Raw genomic sequence first — 21,635 nt, forward strand, 5'->3', positions numbered from 1 at the left:
CTAAAAGTCAGTGTAAATAAATCTAGACGCAAATCGTACATATTATGATCTAAGAGGTATATAACTAGTTCTAAGACATAGTAGTCTCACGATCTGATCCATATGACAGAATAAAAAATAAAAAGCATCACTTTTCGAACGACCCTCATATAATAAACTTTTTCAACCACTGATTGCCATGGATAATAGTACCCTAGACTAAGAATACGTCATTGAAACTCGTTACTCAACATTTACAAGCAATACAAATTGGAACATATACATAGAAGATATTACCAAGTCTGCTACAAAGAAAGGGGGGGGGTCGCCCTTTAACGTACTAAAAACTTCTTACACCTGCCAGTATCCTGTATCTCTACAAAACCACTAATTGTCAATGCATGGGGTATTGTTGTCACTTCTGGGCTGGTGCATCAACCACTAGTCTCTGATTCTAATAGATTCCACACCGTCAACTAAGCTCCAACCCCTGTCTCAACATAAAAACACCCGACTAGTTCAACGATCTAACTCCTTTACTGTGGCGAGATCTTCAGTTGCAGGAAGGCTTTCTACTCTAATAACTTCTTTCCTAAAATTGGGAACCTTTGGAATTCCTTCCCTATTCCTCAGACTGCACCAATAGGCAAACATTTCAATGTAATGTGAACAAGTATTATGCTGCATAATTTCCCACTTAGGATGCCCCTATAAATATAGTCCCTCATTCACACTAATCCTTTCTGTTTCAGTGGTAATTTGCCTTTGCTAAGAGTGAATAAAAGTTATAAATCACCATTCATTTGAAACCATTTGGGATATTTTAAGTGAAGTAATACTCATTTATTTACCTTCCTGCAAGAACAGAGTTGGATACAAGTTTTTTTTTGTTTTGTTTTTTTATGTGGGGAAAATCCAGCTATTCCTAAAAAAAAGTACCTCAAATAGGGACAAAAAAAAAAAAAAAAAAAAAAGGCTCAGTCAAGAAGGATTTTTCCTTCATTGATCAAGGAAATAAAAATTTTAAAACAGATATTACACTTTGCTCCCAAACAAAAGGCCAAAACTCAGTAGGGTAAACCACAAAGTAAATTTGGAATTGTGATCATTGTTGCAGTGAAAGCGCAAAAAAAAAAAAAAAAAAAATCAACATTTGAACGAATGGGTCAAAATTTGGTTAGTTAAGAATAGAGACGGGATAACTACCGACCTTCATCTGAAAGGCACTTGATGGTCTTGTATCTAATTTGTTAATCTAATCTAATATATAAATTTCACTATGTCTGTGTGTGTGTCTCCGTTTTTCAAATTGCATCTCCTCCTAGATGGATGGTCGCTGAACGGTGTGCAGTAGCTCAAAAGATTGCATTTTTGGTGCATAATTTTAAAAGAGGTATTTACTTGGTTAATACAATTGCCGAGTATTTAAAAAAAAAAAAAGGGGTTCAAACTCGAAAGAAATGGCAACTGGGTGAGTGTAGCAGAATGGCGTCATTCTGCGCATGTGTACGTCATGGAAAAAAGACATCTATTTATTTATATAATTCCCAAAGATTTTGAACCATTTGTCCCTTTGGTTCAGTGCAAAGCGTGACTGATTACTAACACCAGTGTTGCGGTTTTGAGTTCCACTATTTCCTTTTTGTTTCTTTTTGTTTAAAATTCCGATATTCATATTCTAAATATAAATGATAATATATTATATATCGGCTTATTTGTTACATTCCAAAAATCACGTAAATAGAGAAGTAATGGCATTTAATATTGGATTCACTTCTAAACTAATTAACAAATCATTATGAATTTTAATTATGTGTATATGTTCATATATTTCTATTATTGGATTAACTCCTAAACTAATTAACCGATCATTATGAATTTTAAGGATGTGTATATGATTATGTATTTCTATGCCTTGGATCTACTCCTAAACTAATTTACCGGTCATTAAGAATTTTTAGTATGTGTATATATCTGTAAGTCTTGGATCCACTCCTGAACTAATTAGCTGATCATTATGAATTATATGTATCGTATATGTTTGTATATTTGTATGAATGTCATATTTCAAAAATCACATACAAAGATCACTTACTATTTATTTGTGTACAAGAAATTCTATCCAAGTAATAAGGTACTTGTACAGTATAGTACTCATATTAAAAACTTATGTAAAATCGAGTAGTTTCATCTATATATCAGAAATAAGGTCATTGTACATTATCCGACCCAGGAAATAAGGTACTTGTGCAGTACAGTACTTATAAAAACAAAGAAAATCCTACCTGTGACGTGCATAAAAGTTATTAAAACTGAGAATCACGTTATATATTCAAGTAGTATGACTTTTAAATAAGATGCTTCTTTACTGTAGCACCCAGATGAAAAACAAATTCTTACTCTAGACATACAGAAAATTTAGTACGACAGAAAATTTTCATAAAAATATCGAGTTCTTTCATTTTTAAATTAGAAAAAAGGTACTTGTACAGTATAGTACCCATATGAAAAACAAAGAAAATCTTACCTGTCACATGCATCAGTTATTCAAACCGAAAATCATGTAATATATTTGAGTAGTATGACATTTATATAAGAAATCATATGCTTCTTCACTAGAGCACTCTGATGTAAGAACAAACTCTGACATACAGAAAAGTTAGCACAACAGAAAATTATGCAAATTATTTAAAATATGTATTGTACATTACACACCCTAGGTAAGGAAATATTTTTCCATATACGTGCTGTAAATTTCCTGTCCTAGGGAAGGTACAATTATTTCATACATATGTTATGCAATACCCGTCCTAGGGTAGGTAAAATATACTTTTGCTCAAGATGGCAAATGATACATAGACATCAAAAATTCCTCTATCCTAAGAATAACATATGTTCAAAATCAACTTCAGTTTTATCATTGTCTTATACAGTCCCAAGCAACGCCGGATGACCTTGCTAGTTTAATATATTTTGCGAGCTAGCAGGTGATGCCAGCCTTACCCGGTTTTAAAATATGCTTGAATATATCTTAATTCATGAAGATTTCGTATTTATTAGAGCCAGTTCTCTGTTGAATATTATACTGTACCTAATATATAGTACTGCTTTCAAAAGTTAAAAAAAAAAAAAAATCACTCCGGTACCATCAGCTAAAATCTAAACCAAAACATTTAGTGCACCAGCTGCATTCCCTACTGTTTGAGCTATTGACAGATTTAAAATTAAAACAGTTCCAAGCTATAAATGAGTTTATGCATGCACAAAAGTAATACAAATATGTCGGCAAGTTGAAATGAACATTTTGCATTTCAACTTGCCAACATATTTCTGTACGTGTTATTCATCCATTCAAAGATTTTACTTGTTATAAACCATCCTTGGTGTATGATTACTATTTTCTGTTAATTTTAATGTTATGTGACCAGTAGTGTAAGAGTTTATCGGTTAAATATTTTCACACAGACACACACACATATATCTACTGTTTTATTTATATGTGCCACAATGGGTAAGAGACGTTTCAGGAAAGCCCTGAGCTCTCCACATTTTGGGCCCTTATGCCAAACTTCCCCTGTACCAGATGTGTACTTGCTTTCATGGGAAGGCAAACATACATACTTTTAAAGGTTTATGATTGTGTCACATATATAGGTGAGAAAAGAGGGATTCAAATCTCTAAGTACATGCAATATTTTCCCATCTATTATATTTCCTTTTCCTCTTACGTTACTACTTATTAAAGCCAAATGCCACTAAAGGATAAATGTTGATGAGGCAAATAGATTCTCAGTTAAAAAAAAAAATGAATATTATTAGAAGACTGGGGAGAATCTGATGGTTTATGACCTAAGTATTTCTTAACATTGCATTTGAATATGGCCATGTTGTAATTTGTAGGGAAGCACTCCTGTTATAATGTGTTCCACCTGTGAAAAGTTCTCTGAAAGAAACTCTGTTCATGGAAATTCTGTTTGAAAGGAAAGTTCTTTGCAGTGGTGCTAATAAGAGTACAATGCGATTAAGTCGATAAAAATTAGGAAATATGTTAGATAATTATAACCGATGTTTCTAATTTCCGGCATAGTGCTACCAGAAGCAGTGACAAGACAAATCAGTTCCTTCACTTTTATTGTTCTTCAGTATTTCTATTGTGAAGCAATTTAATGAAATAAAATATGAGAAAAGGACATTACTGAAAAGTATACAATAAAAATTAAAATTACACCGATAAATAAAATTTTGATATAAGTCTTTATTTGTACTTTTAATAAAATAAGTTATTTTATTCAAAACTTTATACGAAATATCTTGTTTATGAAATTATAAAAATAAAATGTTTTTTTCATTGAAAAAAATAATTTTTTTATTTAAATTTATATGATAAGTATATATTTATTAAAGTATAAAATTATTGAAATCAAAATAACAAAATTTCAAACAAAATATGTATCTGACACATATTCCCAAAATAATTTTAAAATATTTTCAAATGTTTTCAATAATTCTGTAAAAATAAAAACTAATTTCAGTAATTCTTAATTAAAATAAGACTGAAAAAACTTTCTAATTATTATTAAATTAAAAAGGAACGATCGGAAAAACATTAAAAAAAAAAAAAAAAAAAAAGCAGGTAAATGCACAGGAGAGGTATAGTGAAAGAAAAAGGCAAAGAAACTGATTTGCCTTGTCAGCACTTCCAGTAGTGCTACGCTGGAAGTTAGGAAGTATGTTAGCTAACGATAACCGAAACATCTTTTTGTGATAAAGAAGAGATCTTCTCTCACTCCATTGCAAAGAAGGCTCCAAAGGGAAAATAAAAAAAAAACAAAGTGTTCATTAAACATCCGACAGACTGAGGTTGTTCAGAGTTAAACAAAACGTATCAAACACCTGGGGAATGGTTGAAGCAAACAGCATGATGCACAACCCTCAACTTCTTTCTTTTCCTCTCATGTAATTCGCCTTGCGACCCGTGGTCTGTCAACTCGGCACTTTGACATCTACAAAAGGGCTCTCTTTCTTTCTGATTACGTTAGTCACCTTTCACAACCTTGACTTTACTGGATGCTTCTCCTTCACTAAGATACTCTTTTTCTTTCTCTGATTATGTCAATCCCCCATCCCATCACCACAAATTTACAACTCTGCTTGGTTGAATGTTTACAAAATTTCCTCAACCCTGACCTATTTGCTAGCTTAATGAAAACAAAAAAAAAAAGAATATAATTTAGCAAATCTCTTCAGTAATATTTTGGGTCTATAACGGAACGGTGTTTAGTCCTGTTCCTTTTTTCTCATGTTTGGTGGGGGGGGGGGGCACCAATCTCTGTTTGTCACAAGGAGAGACCCAAGATTGATTGGAAGCAATGCAGAGAAAAGCAGAAAGCACATACAGCACCTGGAATTCACAAATGGTCACCCATTTTAACACAAACCAAGCTCAATGTTGCTTAACTTTGGTGATTTGATGGGGAACCAGTGTGTCAACGTGATTATGCTATCACAAATGTACTATTTTAATGGTTTATCAATTTTATTAAGTAAACCATAACCATTTTTTTTTACAAAAGAGAAACTTGTCTCAGACACAATGCGCAGAAGACAAGTGAAAACAATGGCCAGAAGTGAAGTCAAGATGAAGAAGAAGGCATGGCATACCCATATAAGTGAATGTGTTTAATGCGGTTTTGATGATTAGTTTTGCTTTTTAGCATAACTGGTGTTTTTTTTTGTTTTTTTTCTGAACAAAAAGAAAAACCGCCACATTATTTTTATACATTTCCATTTAACAAATTTTTTCTGAATATTTTTTGCTTTCCATAAAAGCTCCATGGGCCGGATTAAAGACTTTGGTAGGCCGGATCTGGCCTGCGGGCTATAATCTGGAGACTCTTGCTCTAAGACAAAAAAAAGTGCCCTAGACCTCCCCAGATGTGGCAGCAGTATTCCATGTTAGAATATATTCAACTCTTACAAAGGTAGAGGAATGCCTCTGGAGTCAGATTACTTTCTGGAGCGATAATGATACAAGCGTGTTCCCAGCAACCATGGACTTAATTTTTTCATTTTAGATCCGAGTGAAAATCAGTACTAAGCATTTCTCAAAGAATAAACCATTCATTTAAACCGAAACAAAATAAAAGATCCAAACTTTGGTGGCGAAAGGAAAGAAACTTGTTTAGAGGTGTTAAAACTAAAAAAACACCTCACACCCATGCTTTTAATTAGGAGCGGGGGGGGGGGGGATAAGCCAGGTTTGAATCACTAATGCTTGTTTAAATGCTGCCATAGACAATTATGTCATTTGCATAGATGTCAGAAAATGATTTATACCAGGAAAAGAGCTAGGCACAGAATAGATCCTTGAGGCATGCCAGCATTAACATGATGCTTTGTAGACTTCTGGCTATTAACTACTTTTATAAACTTATCAGAGAGATATGACTTGATGGTTGCAAGATATTGCATCACTTGCAAGTTGCAAGAAAGATCCTATTGAGAAATTTAGTAATCTTATGCAATATTAGTCAGCTGTTCATCTTGCAAGATAAAATCCATTGCTTGCCATAGATTGCTTTTGCTGAGGCGATTGACCTGGTCTTCTACCTGATCATGGCTGACCAAACAAGAGCATGCTACCATCATGGATTAAATAAAAGGTTCCGTTTTAAATTCTGTTCAAATTGAGTTCAACAAGATACACCTGAAGGTCAGAAGTTACATCAACTGAAACGTTACCAAGATGAGAACACTAGTCTGAATAGTTCAAATTATAAGAAACAATAGAATGTTCCTATAAATTTGATTCCTTAAACAGGCATATTTAAATATAAAGCCAGTTTTTAATGCGGGGAGAGTCCAGCACTCTGAAAAGGATCACTCTAGATTGGAACAGAAATACAAATTGCCTTAGTCGAGAAGGATTTCCAATTCACTGATTAAGGATGGAAAAAAAAAGCACAGGATTAATACTCTGACGGACGATGGAGGCAAATTTTTCCTTTCCTTACAAAGAGATGAATTTGAATAGATTGGCTGTAAATGTCTTTGAAGATGCTGAGTAAAGTTTACCGTTATTGTTAAATTATCGTTATAAGTAATTGACTGCACTAGATTTAATTACAATTCATAAATCATTTTATGATTGAAGGGATTTAATTTTGAAAAATCCTTAAACACAGGAAATCCTTAAAATTCCTAAATTTTGTTGATCAATAAAATCAGAAAAAAAAAAAAAAAATGAGTAAATTTAAATTAATTTGTTAAAATAGACATTATAAAAGATAATTACCATAAAAATATTTTTTTGGAAAGAGTTATCAGAAAATGGATGGGACCCCCTCCTCCTACCCTAGAGTTAAAGCAAATAAGTTCTTAGTAATTAGAAAAGGGCCTCATGAATGTTTTATTTAAATGATAAAATCAAAAACCAAAAAACTTGTCAAGCATTTTATTGTAATTCAAGTTACATAATCTACATGATGACATTGTAACAATGGACATCAAAAAAAGAAAATAAAGATAAAAATTATGAGAAAAATACAACTGTATATTTTTATGTCATTCAGATCTGAAGACATTTCTTAGATTTTTGTTTCATAGAATAATAAAATGAATCACTTCTTGTTTTGTGAAGAAACTTTTTAATTTGATGATATTTTGGAATTAGTTTGCTTCTCGTTCCTTTTCATCTTTTGTGCATACTGCAATATGAGAGCAGCTTTTTGCTTTGTCATTGAAAGGAGATGGTTACTAACGCCCTTTCCTCGAATTTTCACTCTAAATGGTGGCATTTGAGAACCAGATTTTTCCATCCTGCTTCTTGCACTAGCAATGTTTGACAACCTTCGGGCATTTGCAAGAATGTTTTTCACATCTGCATGAAGGGCAGTATGAGCAATTTTTTTGGTGAGAAATTGAAGGGCATTTATTTGATTTTTGTTGAGATCTTGTCTTAAAGCCATCATATTCTGTTGTATCATCATATTTCTTTGGGGTAGCATTGGTTTATTTAGAGGAAACATTCCAGAATTATTAGCCATTCTGCGATCATCATTTCTTGAATTCTGCATATTATTCCAGGGTCCATTATTTGGCATTCTGTTTGGATTCATCATATTGTTTGGATTCATCATATTATTTGGATTCATCGAATTATTTGGATTCATCGGATTATTTGGATTCATCGGATTATTTGGACGATCCATGGAAGAGAGTTGTGGTTCATCGTTGAATCGCAATCTCCTATCATCATAATTTGGGCCTTGCGAATAAAATCTATTGCTATCAACACCGGAGACATCGTCAGAATTCCTTCTGTTTGGGCCCATTTGATTATAGTTTTTGTTATCTCGTTCACGTGTTGGTTCATCAAGATTGTCATCATAAGTATGATGCATTTGTCGCCCATCATCATTAGTACGGAACTGTGAATTAAATTCCCTATCCTGGTCATTTGACATGCAGTTAAAATTTTGCCCAGTGTAGTCCTGCCGTCTTTCATTGTGACCAAGTCTTGGATTCTTGTCAAAGTTAAATTCTTTATTATCAGACATTCCCCTCTCCATTTGACCACGAAGTCGAAGTTCTCGTTCAAGACTATCCATGGCTCCAAATTCTCTAGTATCAGATCTAGAAGTCTCTCTATCATAAGAACCAGGCATTCTGTCACGCCAGGTTGTCTGGTTGGATTCCTCAATGTTAGTTTGGGATACTGATCTAAATTCTCTATCATCAGGCCGAGACATTTGACCAAACTCCAGATCATCTGATCTACGCATCTGTCTAATTTCATTATTATCAAGCCAACGTGATTGGCCATATTCTTTGTCATTAGGCTGGGACATCTGTCTGAATCCCCTGTCATCAGCCCAAGACATTTTTGTAGGTTCTCTGTCAAACAAATCTGACATTGGTCTAAAGTCAGAGTTAGATCTTGACACCTGTCTAAATTCTCTATCGTTAAAACCACCCATTTCTTTGTCTTGTGTGAATTTCTGATTAAATCTATCGCTGTCCGACATGGAGTACTTGTCTTTAGAATGAGGCAAGTTGAAATCTTTTGATTTAGGAACTTTGTCATCGTTCCTAAATGAAAATGATGATTCCCAGTAATCACATTGGATTTCAGGAATCTCCGACTTGTCAGCAAGACGGTATCTACCTTGGCGACCACCATTTCTTTTCAAACAGTCCACCAGGTCAAGCGGGTCATAATAACGTTGAAGGATATAATAATTGCCCAACCGATGTTTTATCACGCTTAATTTCAAGTTTCTTTCTTTGGCAATGTTGGATAAAGATCTTGCACAATCATCAGACATTCCAGGACCAAATACCAATTCATCATCGACTTCGTTCCAGGAATGAGAATCGACAAGTTTCGTGATAGCAATTGCAAAACTCTGATTTGAAATGCCCTGACCAAAACCTAAAGAATGACCACCAATACTTTCCATTTCATTTGCCAAATATTTCACAACAGCCCAATTTATCCATTTTTTACGATTGTCTTCCTCATAAGTCTGAAAGACAAAATATAAACAGAAAAGCGGATGACAATATTTTTGATAGTAAAAATTAGGTGAATTCAGATTACAAAAAAATAACCAAAATATAATTATTTTTGCTTTTCTTTAATAAAAGCATTTTCTATTATAATTCTTCAACATAATAGCAATCCCTTTCACAGATTATTTTTTCATTTAATATTTGATTTTGTCAGTCTCCTCCTGAAAATATTTATTCTATAAAAAAAGACTTGTTAGATTGGTGACTTAATAGAATTATGTCACAAGTTATTTCCCTTGACCTCTGTAAAAATAAATGTGTCAAACATTAAAATGAAAATTTCCACATTACTTATATTATCATAGGGTACTTGTTTAGTTTAACCAAGACATTAAAAAATAAAAATATTGAAATAAAAAGTTATATTATATTGTACATACCCGTTATGGAATTAAATTCTCATAAAAAAATTCACTTAATTTGATCAAGTATTCTTGTTTTGTTTTTTTTTACAGAGGAAAATCAAATTATAATGAGATCAATCGTATCCCGCCATCTTGCCTATTTCATGGAGGAGGAGGGGGCGCCAAGGGAAATAACTTCAATCATCGCTTAAAGTTTGTCAAAATTTGACAAGATTATTTTGAGACATGAGCATAAATAAATACCTAGATAAATATTTTAGTTTTTTTCACTTATTTTACAGAGTTTCTATGTCCTTTTTAATCCCTTTTTCATTTTGTTAATTACTTTTTTTTTAAAGGCACCCCATCCTCGTCTGCAAAATAAGCAGGACTGCAAGATACAATTAATCTCATTAAAATTTTATTTTCCTCTGTAAAAAACTATTTGATCAAATTAAGAGAAATTATTTTATAAGAACTTAATTCCATAATGGGTTCGTACAATACAATTTGTTTTCAATATTTTCTATTTTTACTGTCTTGATTAAACCAAACAAGTACCTATTATATTAATGCCAACTTACTATGAAAACACTTTGGATATTTCAAGATTTTAAGGTATTCCTACTAAAATAGTTATTGTTTAAAAACCAAAACACTTCAAGTCCTCAAAATACTGCCATTTTGTTCAGAAATGAATACCTTTTCACATGCTTTAATAAATAATAATCTATATGATATATTTGAAGAGTTTTTAGGAAAGTAATGATAAAAACGTTAACGCTATAAAACGGCCATTTTGTATCAGATTTCTTTTTTTACTCCTGTGCTAAAAAGCTCATTACCACTCTTCTATGAGAAATTTCATGAAATTTGAAAAAAAATTAAAAAATCACTTATTGTTGGGATACAAAATAAACTGGTCCATTTTTTTTTTTTTTATCTTAAAAAAACTTTAACATGCATCTCAAACATTTTTTCTAAATATTTTTTTATATGCAAACAAAGTTAATTTTTTTTAGGCATTAATATGATAATTCTGTGCTGATTTCTCTTTTGGTACCAGCAACTTTTAACAAGACTGATCACAAAAAAAAAAAAAAAAAAAAAAAAAAAAGAAAGAAAAATCTGTTCTTAGTAAAAATAAACAATTTGACTAGTAGTAGTGCTAATAAGCTGGTCAGCAGCTGAAACATGAAGCAGCAGCTGCTGTCCTCAGCTGTGTAAAGCAATGAGTTTTGTGAACTATGTTTATTTCGAAAAAAAAAATAAATAAAAGTTCTTGTTTAAAGCTAATGCGGTTTGTGATTCTTTTATAAAATTTCCTTCAAGAAATATTGGTTTCAAATATACTTGACTCTCCAGCTTAAATTATAGTAACAAATGACTTTGTAGCCACCAATTAAAAAAAATAAATAAGATTCTACATTTTTATGCAATTATGTGAAAAAAAAAAATATATATATATAAAACTTAGTGGGGGAAAAAAAATGACAAATTCATGATTATTTTATATTAAACTATATATATATTAGGTTGGTGCAAAAAATAATGTCATTTTTTGACGTTCAACTTCAACAGATCATAACTCCTTTCATAATAAACTTTATTAATTAAATGAAGAACTATTAGAATCAACATATTTTTGCCAATGAGAAACAGTTTTTTATTTATCCCATTAGCATAGAAATCCGGAGTTCTGGAACTGATGAAGTCTTTGAAGGCTGACTTTTTTTTTTTTTTTACAAAGGCATCACCACATTATCAAGGCCCAGAGGCCACTCAAGGATAAGGGTTAAAGAGTGTACAGTAGAAGTTGGTCAATATAGTAATCATTAGTAATGAAAATTTGGTAAATTTAATAACTTATATGGAACGGCTCATCAAGAACTTATTTACCTTAGACTTGAACACAACCATATTGTAGTCAGCCGGAAAGCAGGAAAACGGAAGACAATTCCACAGGCGTGCAGTTCTAAGAAAGAAGCTTTGTTCATGGAATCTATGTTTAGGTTTAGGCACAGATAAAGAGTGGGGGAAATTATTGATAGTGTTTACAGCTAGACGAGTGTTTCTTGTGAAAGTTTGGCGAGGGGGGACCATAGATTGAAGCTCAGTTGAACACTTTCCATGAAAATAACGATACATCAGAGACAAACTCGCAACATCTCTTCTGTGAGATAGAGGTTGTAAGGAGGAGAAAAGGACATCTCCTACGAGGCTACGAAGTCTATTTTGAACTCTATCAAGGCAGGACAAGTCCTTTCTAGCAGCTCCTGCCCAGATGTGGCAACAGTATTCCATCCTTGGACGTACCTGGCTCTTATATAGATAGAGAATAGCATCAGCAGTGAGATATCTACTGGATCGATAGAAAGATCCCACCATTTTTCCAGCGGCCTTGGCAACAGATTTGATATACGTGTTCCATTTAAGATCAGGAGTAATGGTCAAGCCCAGAAGCTTGTCAAAACTTGAGGCCTCCTGAAGACGAGAGCCATTCATTTCAATTGATGACAAATGTGGATTAAAATGTTGATGATGTAAAGAGAGAAGCTTGGTTTTAGATGCATTAAAAGTAACCAGCCACTCCTTTCCCCATTGTACTACATGCTCAAGATCAGAGGAGAGAGAATTGGAGAGTACTTGGTCGTTTACTGTCTTAGATGTGGTACCATAAATGGTAGTGTCGTCAGCATAAATGTCTACAAATGATGTAAGGATATGATTTGGAAGATCATTAATGTAGATCAGGAAAAGAGTTGGGCCCAGGATGGACCCCTGAGGGACACCGGCATTAATACTGTGAGCTTCTGATTTTTGCCCCTCAACTACTACTCTTATGAACCTATCAGAAAGAAATGATTTAATAATTGAGAAGACTTTTCCAGCTATACCATAGCTAGCGATCTTATGAAGTAAACCTTTATGCCATACCCTATCAAAGGCTTTAGATATGTCAAGAGCAATTGCCCTAGAAAGATTGCCACCGTCGAGAGATTTGCTAATCCTATGCGATATAACTGTAAGGACATCTGCTGTAGATCTAGCAGAACGGAAACCATATTGAGTGTCACTAAGAAGGTTATTTTTGTTGAGATGTTTTATTACTTCTGTATTTAACACAGATTCTAGCAACTTACTCATGACGCACAGGAGACTTATTGGCCTGTACTGAGAGGGGGATGAGCGATCACCTGAATTCTTAAATACAGGGCATACTGATGAGATTTTCCAGGGAGATGGGAAACTATTCTCCTTAAGACAACGTTTAAACAGTTTTGTAAGTATGGGCGCTAGTTCAGGTTGAAGTTTTTTGAGTACTATAATTGGAATACCATCAGGGCCAGTTGCTTTACTGGAATCAAGGTTTTTGATTAGCTTGGCAACATCACGTACAGATATACGTATATCACATAGCGTGTTTTCTGATACAGGAGGAAATATTGGGGGTTGGCGGTCTTGGTCGCAAAGGGTAGAATTAGCTGCAAAGTTCTTGACAAAGAGTTTGGCTTTGTCTGATGCTGACGAGATTACCTCAGGTCCATTGATAATAGTTGGGATGGAGCACACGCTTCTGTTCAGGATTCTGTTTGCTATTTGCCAAAACTGGTGGGAACCAAGCCGCTGCTCAGCTACTTTGGACTTAACAGATTGAGCATACAACTCTCTTGCGTTCCTTATTACTTTCTTACAATGGTTGCTGGCAGTCCTGAAAACGGCTTTAGCTTCCATACATCTATTACGTTTGAAGCAGTGGAAAAAGTGATTTCTGTGCGCAATGGCAGCAGCACATTCTGGAGAGAACCATGGCTGGCTGTTAGGTTTTTGCTGAAACTTTTTAGAGGGTATGAAATGGTCAATACCTACAATTAACCATTCAGTTAGGTCTAATACTATAGAGGACACATCCTTTTTAAACATGGAATGCAGAGGTAGATCAGATATAAATGTACGGAAGCTATCCCAGTCAGCCTTAGTGTATCGATATACTGTACGATGAAGTGGTACGTCTGGGGACTTATTACATTTCATTTTTATCTTAATTGATACAACAGAGTGGTCGGAAGATCCAAGAGGCGACAGAACAGAAACTGAACATAGTTCAGGGCAAGTTGTGAGAAAAAGGTCTAGTAGGCTCGCATACTGGCCGTCATTATCGGGCACACGGGTAGGTTCCTGAACAATCTGAGTGAGGTCATAGGCAATGGAGAAATCATGACAGAACCTCCCCTCATCATCGGTCTTGTTTGAGTGGGTCAACCATTCGACGTTGTGAACATTGAAGTCTCCACATACGTGAATGTTAGCTGAAGGATAAGTAGAAAGGACTTGGTCAATTTTCTCAGATATGCTTTGAAAGATAGTAACTCCGCTGTTGTGGGGGCGATAGAGAGTAAATATAAATACAGTAGTGTGAGCTAAAGCAACCCGGAAGCACATATAGGGTAAGTTAGGATCTTCCCTGGAGATGTCCCTCCCACATGGAAAGCTATCTTTAATATAGGCACATATTCCATGCCCATGGCGATCTTGGGGGTCAGATTTAGAAGTTAAGTTAGAGTATCCTGTAATTGCAAACTCATCTAGGGAAATAGCCTGTCCAATGCCAGTTTCACTTAAAAATAAAAGGTCTGGTTTAGTCTCCTGTAATTGGGTTTTAACCTCTGGAAGGTTAGAACGTAGACCCCTGATGTTGGAGAAGGAGACATGGTAGTAGGGGTCTACGTTGGAAGTTGGAGAACCGGGTTTAATCGTGTATTTTTTCTTGAAACTTGTCATGATGAAATTTTGGAATTTGTGGACTAGGTCGACAGATTTACTTAGAGCAGGACAGAGAGGGGAAACTAAGAGAGAAAAAGAAACGAAGAATTTTTTTTTTTTTTTTGTACCACATGATAAGGTAAAGCCGTAACAATTACCCACTAGTATGGCATCGAGAGGCCCCACCAGAAGCTACTGCATGGTCCAGATTCCATTCACCAAATGGCAATACAGCAGCCCCAGTACTTTGCACCTGCTGATAGGACAGCCTCCTTAGTGGTTAATCCAAGGTTCAGGTCTCTGACTATCAGGCGGATAATGTCAGCCCAGACAAAACGTTTACCTCCAGCACCCTTACTAGTGACATGGCTACAAGGATAGACATAGAACAGAAAATTTCCACCAACTCTGCCAACTGTTCGCGCAAAAATACTGCCAACCTAGAAAACAGCTTTTTCTTCTCCCTTTGTCAGAAAAATCACTCATTTAAAAAATGAGGACTGAGGGACAAATAAGAAGAAGCGAGAGTAACAGGAGCTGCCGATAACGCATCCACAATGCGTTTTCTACTCTCCATAATGACTTGGCATAATCTTAGCTTTTGAAGCATTTTTCGCAAAGGAAGTTGTTAAGATGCTTGAAAAAATGATAATCGGTGGGCAAGAGATCCGGTGAATATGGCGGATGAGGCAGAGTCTTGTAGCCCAACTTGTTCAGTTTCAGCAGGGTCAGTTGATCAACATGTGGGTGAGCATTGTCATGGAGGAGAATTGGTCCCTTCATATTGACCAATCTCGGGCACGTATGTTGGAGCTTCTGGTACATTTCGTCAATTTGTCGGCAGTACTTCTTCGTGGTAATCATTTCGCCCAGATTCAAGAAACTGTGACAGATGAGACTGGCCACAGACCACCAAACAGTCATCATAACCTTCTTTGGTGCAATTTCAGGTTCGGGAAGTGTTGTGGAGCTTCTCCAGCATCCAACCAGTGTGCTGAATGTCGACGGTTGTCATAGAGGATCTACTTATCACATGTCACAATCTGCTCGAGAAATGGGTTGTTTTTGTGGCACAGAAGACACCTCAAAACGATATTTTTGATTATCGATCAATTCCTGCGACACCCATTTATCCAACTTTTTTGACTTCCCTATTTGTTTTAAATGGCAAACGACTTCAGTGGTTAAGCTTAGTTCAACAGCAACTTCTCATGTGGTTTTGCAAGGATTAGCTTAAATTAAAGTTTTCAAATGTTTGTTATCAACCATAGTCAGCTGGACGTAACAGTCTTCATCTTCTAGGCTCCCGTTAACATTGCAAAATTTCTTGAACCACCGTTGTGCCACAAATTTATTAGTGGCTCCTGGGCCAAATGCATCATTGATATCACCAAGTTGTCTCAGCAGCTTTTCGGCCTAGTTTGAACTGGAACAAGAAAATCATGTGGATTTTAATTTTGTTCATACTGTCAAAAAGCCTGCAAAAAATGAAGAGATTGAGAACAGTAACGAATAACACAATTCGATAAAGCGAAAAATGCGCTTCAAAATGATATATAACATGGCTATATATATATATATCAATGAATTAATTCAGAAATCATATATAAAAGTAACATATCTGAGAAAACGATATTGTTTTTGCACCAACCTAATATAAAATTTCTGTCAAATTTTTCAGTTTAATTGCCTAAAAAAAAAAGGGAAAATTGCATATTTTGGGGTGGTACGTGAAGGCAATTTATCAGGTGTCAATCTACAATGTTAGCAAAGAAATCTTGCCATAGATTTCAGTTCCTTGTACATAAAATGCATTAGAATTCAATTTTGAGTTCCCTTTTTTTGATTAATAGACACATGGAATTTTTACGCTATTGCAACATATATGCATTTACTGCAGATAAACTATTAATTTATTGAGATTCTCAGTGCGATATTCACAAAGGTGCACTTATATGGCAAATTTCATTGCTTAGTTTTGCGTTTTAACAAGAACATAGCATTTTTACTGAAAAAGTGTCCAAAATGACAAAGAATGTATGGTTTTAAAGAGGGTAAAATATCTAAACATGTGAGGAAAAAAAAATAGTGATAACTTCCTTATTTTTAGTCAGATTTTAAAAATTAAACAGATTATTTCTTAGATTTCTATGTATGTCATTATTGAGATATTTTAAGCAACTTCAATTCTTTCATGTCTATTATTAGTTAATTTAAAATAAAAAATAAAATGATGAACTCACATAAACGATGGGACATTTGCGATAGAAATTATTGAAGAGGGCATCTCCGGCAGCATTTATTGTGGCTATGGTTATGGAAGAACCTAAACCAATTCCAACTGGTTTTTTCTGTACAAAAACTGTCACCCTGAGAAAAAAAAAAACAAACAATCAAAAGAATGGTTATTTTTAAAAATGACCATTTTCCATCTGACATTTTGACAGTGAAAATGCTATTTCAAACTGATTTGAAAGTCTCTTATAGATATGTGCTATTTCAAACAAGCCTGACACACTGACAAACACACAAAACTTACCTAGCATTCAGGCCAGAATTAAAGTATATTTATTAAGTTCAAGAATTCCATCTTTTTCCCACCCCACTCATCTTTTTAAGGGAGGTAAGTTTACTATCAACCACACTTTAATCAGTGAGAATACTAATCAGGTTAATTTTTAACAGAATCACTGCCCTTTATTGGGAAACAGGATTTTAATGATAAAATGATCATCCTTGCTGCTATGGAAGGCTGGTAAACACATCTAGTCCAGGATCGATGTGTAGTATCTGTTCAGTGGCAGGAGGCCATGCTCCATAGCATTAATTACCCTTTGGAATTGGTAAAAGATGTTTTGTTTTTCAACTTTTTATTTTGGAAGGAGGATTAGTCTATAGACCATCACCTAAAGTGCCCCTATCAGAGAGAGAATGTCAACGATACTGATCAGGCTAGTTTCCTAAAAAAATCCAATCCATGATCAAAGTGTTGTATCAGTTCAGTCACAGTAGACCATAATGACATTTATTCCATTTGGAAAAGATTTGTCTTTCATTTTCTCATTTCAAAGTGAGGAAATGTCAGTGGTAACAACTCGGCTATTTTTGCAATTTCAGTGTTCCATTTTGGAGAGTTGGATTCACCCATTATAACCAGACATTGTATCTAAGCATGCCATTGTAAGAGGCAGGAAAACAAATCTGGCATAGGGTTAAAATATAATACCTTCATGTTTTTAACCCAAGAGTACAATCTCCTATCGGCAAGGAAAAACTGCTTTTAGTTTCTTCTTTTCAGAAAAGAAATGGCCAGTCACTTGAGGTAGTTAAGAAATGTTGATAGGACAAACCAGGCTGAACCTCACTACATACTGATATGCATAACCTTGCTGTTGTAAAAGGCTGGTAACTAAATCTGCTTTAGGATCAAAGTATAATATCAGTTTGGTTTATCTCCTTTTGAAAGCAACAAAAACAATATTGGCTTTCATTGTTCTCCTTCCAGATGAAGATAGGTTTACTGTTTATTGTCCTCAGTGAGCAAATACTGACATTATCAATCAAATCAAGCTAGCTGAACAAAAGTTCCTCATTTTGAAGAGCTGGAATCACACTATAAAAAATTATTTTTAGTTATCTACCCATGACGTTTTGAGAGTCAGATAATTCCAGTCTGGGATCAAAGTATAGTATCTGTTCAATCTCAGAAGGCTATCTTCCCCAGCATCACCTCATTCTTTTAAAAGGGGCAAAGGGCTCACTGCCTTTCTTTTTTTTTTTTACAGTTGGACAATAGTGTCCTTTTTGGAGAGTTTGATTCCCCACTACAAAATGAATTTGTGCTTGGCTGTGGCACTGTGAGAGGTTGGTTAACAAATCTAACCTTCAGGCTAAGATTTAAGTGTAATATCTGTTTGTTCTCACAAGGCTATCCTACCTCTTCCTTTTAGAGATTGCAAAAGGCTTACTGATTTAGTCTTCACCATTCAAAGAGAACTTAGTTTGCCTAAGGCACTTTCATTAGTGCTGCACGATATCTCCCTTTTTGGTACAGGAATTTGTGATCTCTTGAACAAATGTGACTGCAATGGATGTCCACAAGGAGAAGAAATAGAGTACAAGGAATGATTCATGAATATTTGAGGAGTGTTTAGGACATAATCTTCCTATAGAAACAACTACAAAAGGTCATGCTGATCTGAACTTTTTTTTTTTAACTTTCAAATTAATAAAGCCAGAGGAAGAAGAAACAGCAAAACTAATCCTGGGGGCAGTACAAGCCAATACCAAGGAAAAATGAACATGCAGATTATGCGGTTAATCCAACAGTGTACATGAATGTTATAGGAGTATTTTTTGCAACACAAAACTAGTCGGAGATCTATGACATACAAGAAGCTGCTTAGAGATCTTGTACACCAATGACAAATTGAAGTTTTTATTCAATTAATGTATGAAGGACTACAGAGTTTTGTGAACTTGTAAACATGAAAAAGAAGGAGAGACTATCATCTCCATTGAAACCAATTCTAAGTGCTTGTCTGACGTGATAGGAGGTACTAGATATGACCAGACCCTTAATACAATATAAGACTGAAAAATTAATACAATATAATCCTTAATACAACATGCCTGAAAAATAATACAATATAAGCCTGATTAAATTTTTCATCAAACCAGTAATAATGATCATTAAGACAATTTCAGATTTGGCAGGAAAAAAAAAAATGTTCAAATCGCTATACATAAGAGATGAGATCAATGTTCAAATTATGAAAATAGAGGTAATTGGACAGGAGTGAGGTTGCACTGTGTCCTACATGTTAGACTCAGGAGGAACAATCATTTGTGCAACTCGTTGAGAGCAGGAAGAAAGTGATGCATGTTGCTTCTGCCTGAAGTTTTAGCATTTGCAGCAGTGGTTTCAACCGAATAAGCTGAACGTTATCGTAAGCTCAACAAACATTTGAATGTCTGCAAGTATAGGCATTATTTTGGTAGACTCGCTTGGATGAACAGACGTGATGTTGGAAGAACTGAAACATGTTATAACCTGAAGTCAATACAAAATTATTGATGAAGCAATCCTATGCATCTTTTTGATATAACAAGTTTAACTTGTTTTCATTTGAAATAATTTTTTTTTTATTACATGATAAACTTGTTTTCAGTTGAAATCATTTTTTTATTTCTTAAATAATATACAAGAGTTAAAACAAAAATGTTATAATCAAAATTTTATGTACAATTTTACATGACTAATTTCGTTAAGGTAGCACAATTTTCCATTTTTAAAGCTGTTACACATCAGTAACAGAAAAAAAAATGATTTACATGACAAATAAGATGTACAGGGTGCAGATGATATTGGGTCAGAATTTTCAACTAATTTTATGCATTTTAGCAGAGAAATTTGTCTTCATGAAAACATTAAGATTTCCATTCTTTTTTCTTGAAGAAAAACTGATTATGGATAATTTTCAACATTATTATTTGTGGGAGAAACAATGAGTTCTCCTTAAAATCCATGCGAAAAGGACAAATAAGGATATTTTAGACTTCCTCAGTTTTTAACAGGAAGATTATAAAAAAGGTCAGAGAGGATTCGACTACAAGGCGTAATTAGAGAGAAAAATGCATGATCGAAGATGCTGAAGCTGAAGTTCATCAACAAAGTTGAGATCATTGACAATCAACCCAGAAAGGCAAAGTGTGCCATTGCAAAGGAAAGGGATGATGAGAAAAGAACAATATCTATCAAAACAGGAATAATTTCCATTTCTCAGGTAAAAATTAAATGCTTGCTTGCTGGAAACGGAATTCTATTGTCTTGAAAGAAAAAAAATTCTCACTTTTGGACAATGCAAGAAAAGTGACAGACATATGCAGTTTGAAATAAAAAAGTTTTGCCAAAACCAGAACAACATGTTGTACACTGTCTTAACAAAACACATGCTTAGAGTAATGCAGATGAAGTTTTCAATGACCACCATGGTCTTCAGTGTTGTCATGAAATTCCACTTTTCCCAGAAGGACGCAGATTGAACACCAATAGATACATCAGTGTTCTGAGTAAGGTAATGAAATCCTGTATCAATCAGGTGGCTGTAGGAAAGTGGTACATTTCAGTGCAAGACTTAGTGTCCCAGTTACACCACCCAGAAGAACCAGGTCAGGCTATCAAAAAACTGTTGATTACATTTTATCTGGCTCACTTGACTTTTATCCGTTTGACGGTGGAAAGAGCCATGTTATAGCACAAAGAATGAGTTGAAGGCCAGGACCACCAGGACCACCAGAACTTCTGGATGCCAAGATTGGGAGACAGTGACAAAGATTGCAGTTGGTTCAGAGTCTACTCCAAGCCTCATCAAGTCAAAATGTAGGTTCATTAAGTGAACTTGGCATAAAGATACTTACAGCCAAGTTTGATGAATAAATCTCCAAAAATGAGATTTAGGTTTTCCTAGACAATAATCTTGTACAAATATAATCCGCATCCTGTAGATATGTCATTTGTGGCAATAACGATATATAAGGGGAAAACAATTATTGATTTCAATCTCCATTTCAAAAACTTATGGAAATCGCTTTTCTCAAATAAACTGAACAATTCTTTCCACTGTTGCAGTTTGGATATCAACATTGGCTCAAGCAAAAACTAAATGATACCAACATTTTGATGGCAGTTTAAAAGAAAAATTTTCAAAGCAAATGCAATGAAGCAGCCCAATGTGAATATTCAAGTTACACAAAAGTTTGTTTAAATGTAAAACATTGTGGTATTTGATATAAGAAAATTGATATTACTTACTTGTGCATATTTCCAACCTCAGATGTAGCAGTGTCCAAAATCATTTTACTGAAAAAGACACTGCTCCGTAAAATACGCATCGCACTCTTTACACGTTGCACAGAGGATTTCTTTGTTTCTTTGATGACAAGAGCAGAAAGGGGTCGCGTAGGATCTGGTTC

At 34.5% G+C, this 21,635-nt stretch overlaps 1 protein-coding gene across 1 annotated transcript in view; it reads right to left on the reverse strand.

The window, feature by feature from the left end:
* Positions 1-7,417: 7,417 nt before the first annotated feature.
* The window catches only part of LOC145277685 (uncharacterized), a 78,188-nt gene continuing 63,970 nt past the window's right edge, over positions 7,418-21,635 (reverse strand). Inside the window, exons 3-5 of the mRNA XM_080129370.1 lie at positions 21,475-21,635; positions 16,904-17,030; positions 7,418-9,506 (exon numbers count right to left, since the gene is read on the reverse strand). The exon at positions 21,475-21,635 is cut by the window's right edge and continues 626 nt beyond it. Coding sequence (XP_079985496.1) covers positions 7,626-9,506; positions 16,904-17,030; positions 21,475-21,635 — 2,169 coding nt within the window. The 3' untranslated portion in view covers positions 7,418-7,625. The remainder of the gene's footprint in view (positions 9,507-16,903; positions 17,031-21,474) is intronic.

Source organism: Euprymna scolopes, chromosome 1 (assembly GCF_053919585.1).
Source record: "Euprymna scolopes isolate OS-2025 chromosome 1, ASM5391958v1, whole genome shotgun sequence".
NCBI classification, from domain to species: domain Eukaryota; kingdom Metazoa; phylum Mollusca; class Cephalopoda; order Sepiida; family Sepiolidae; genus Euprymna; species Euprymna scolopes.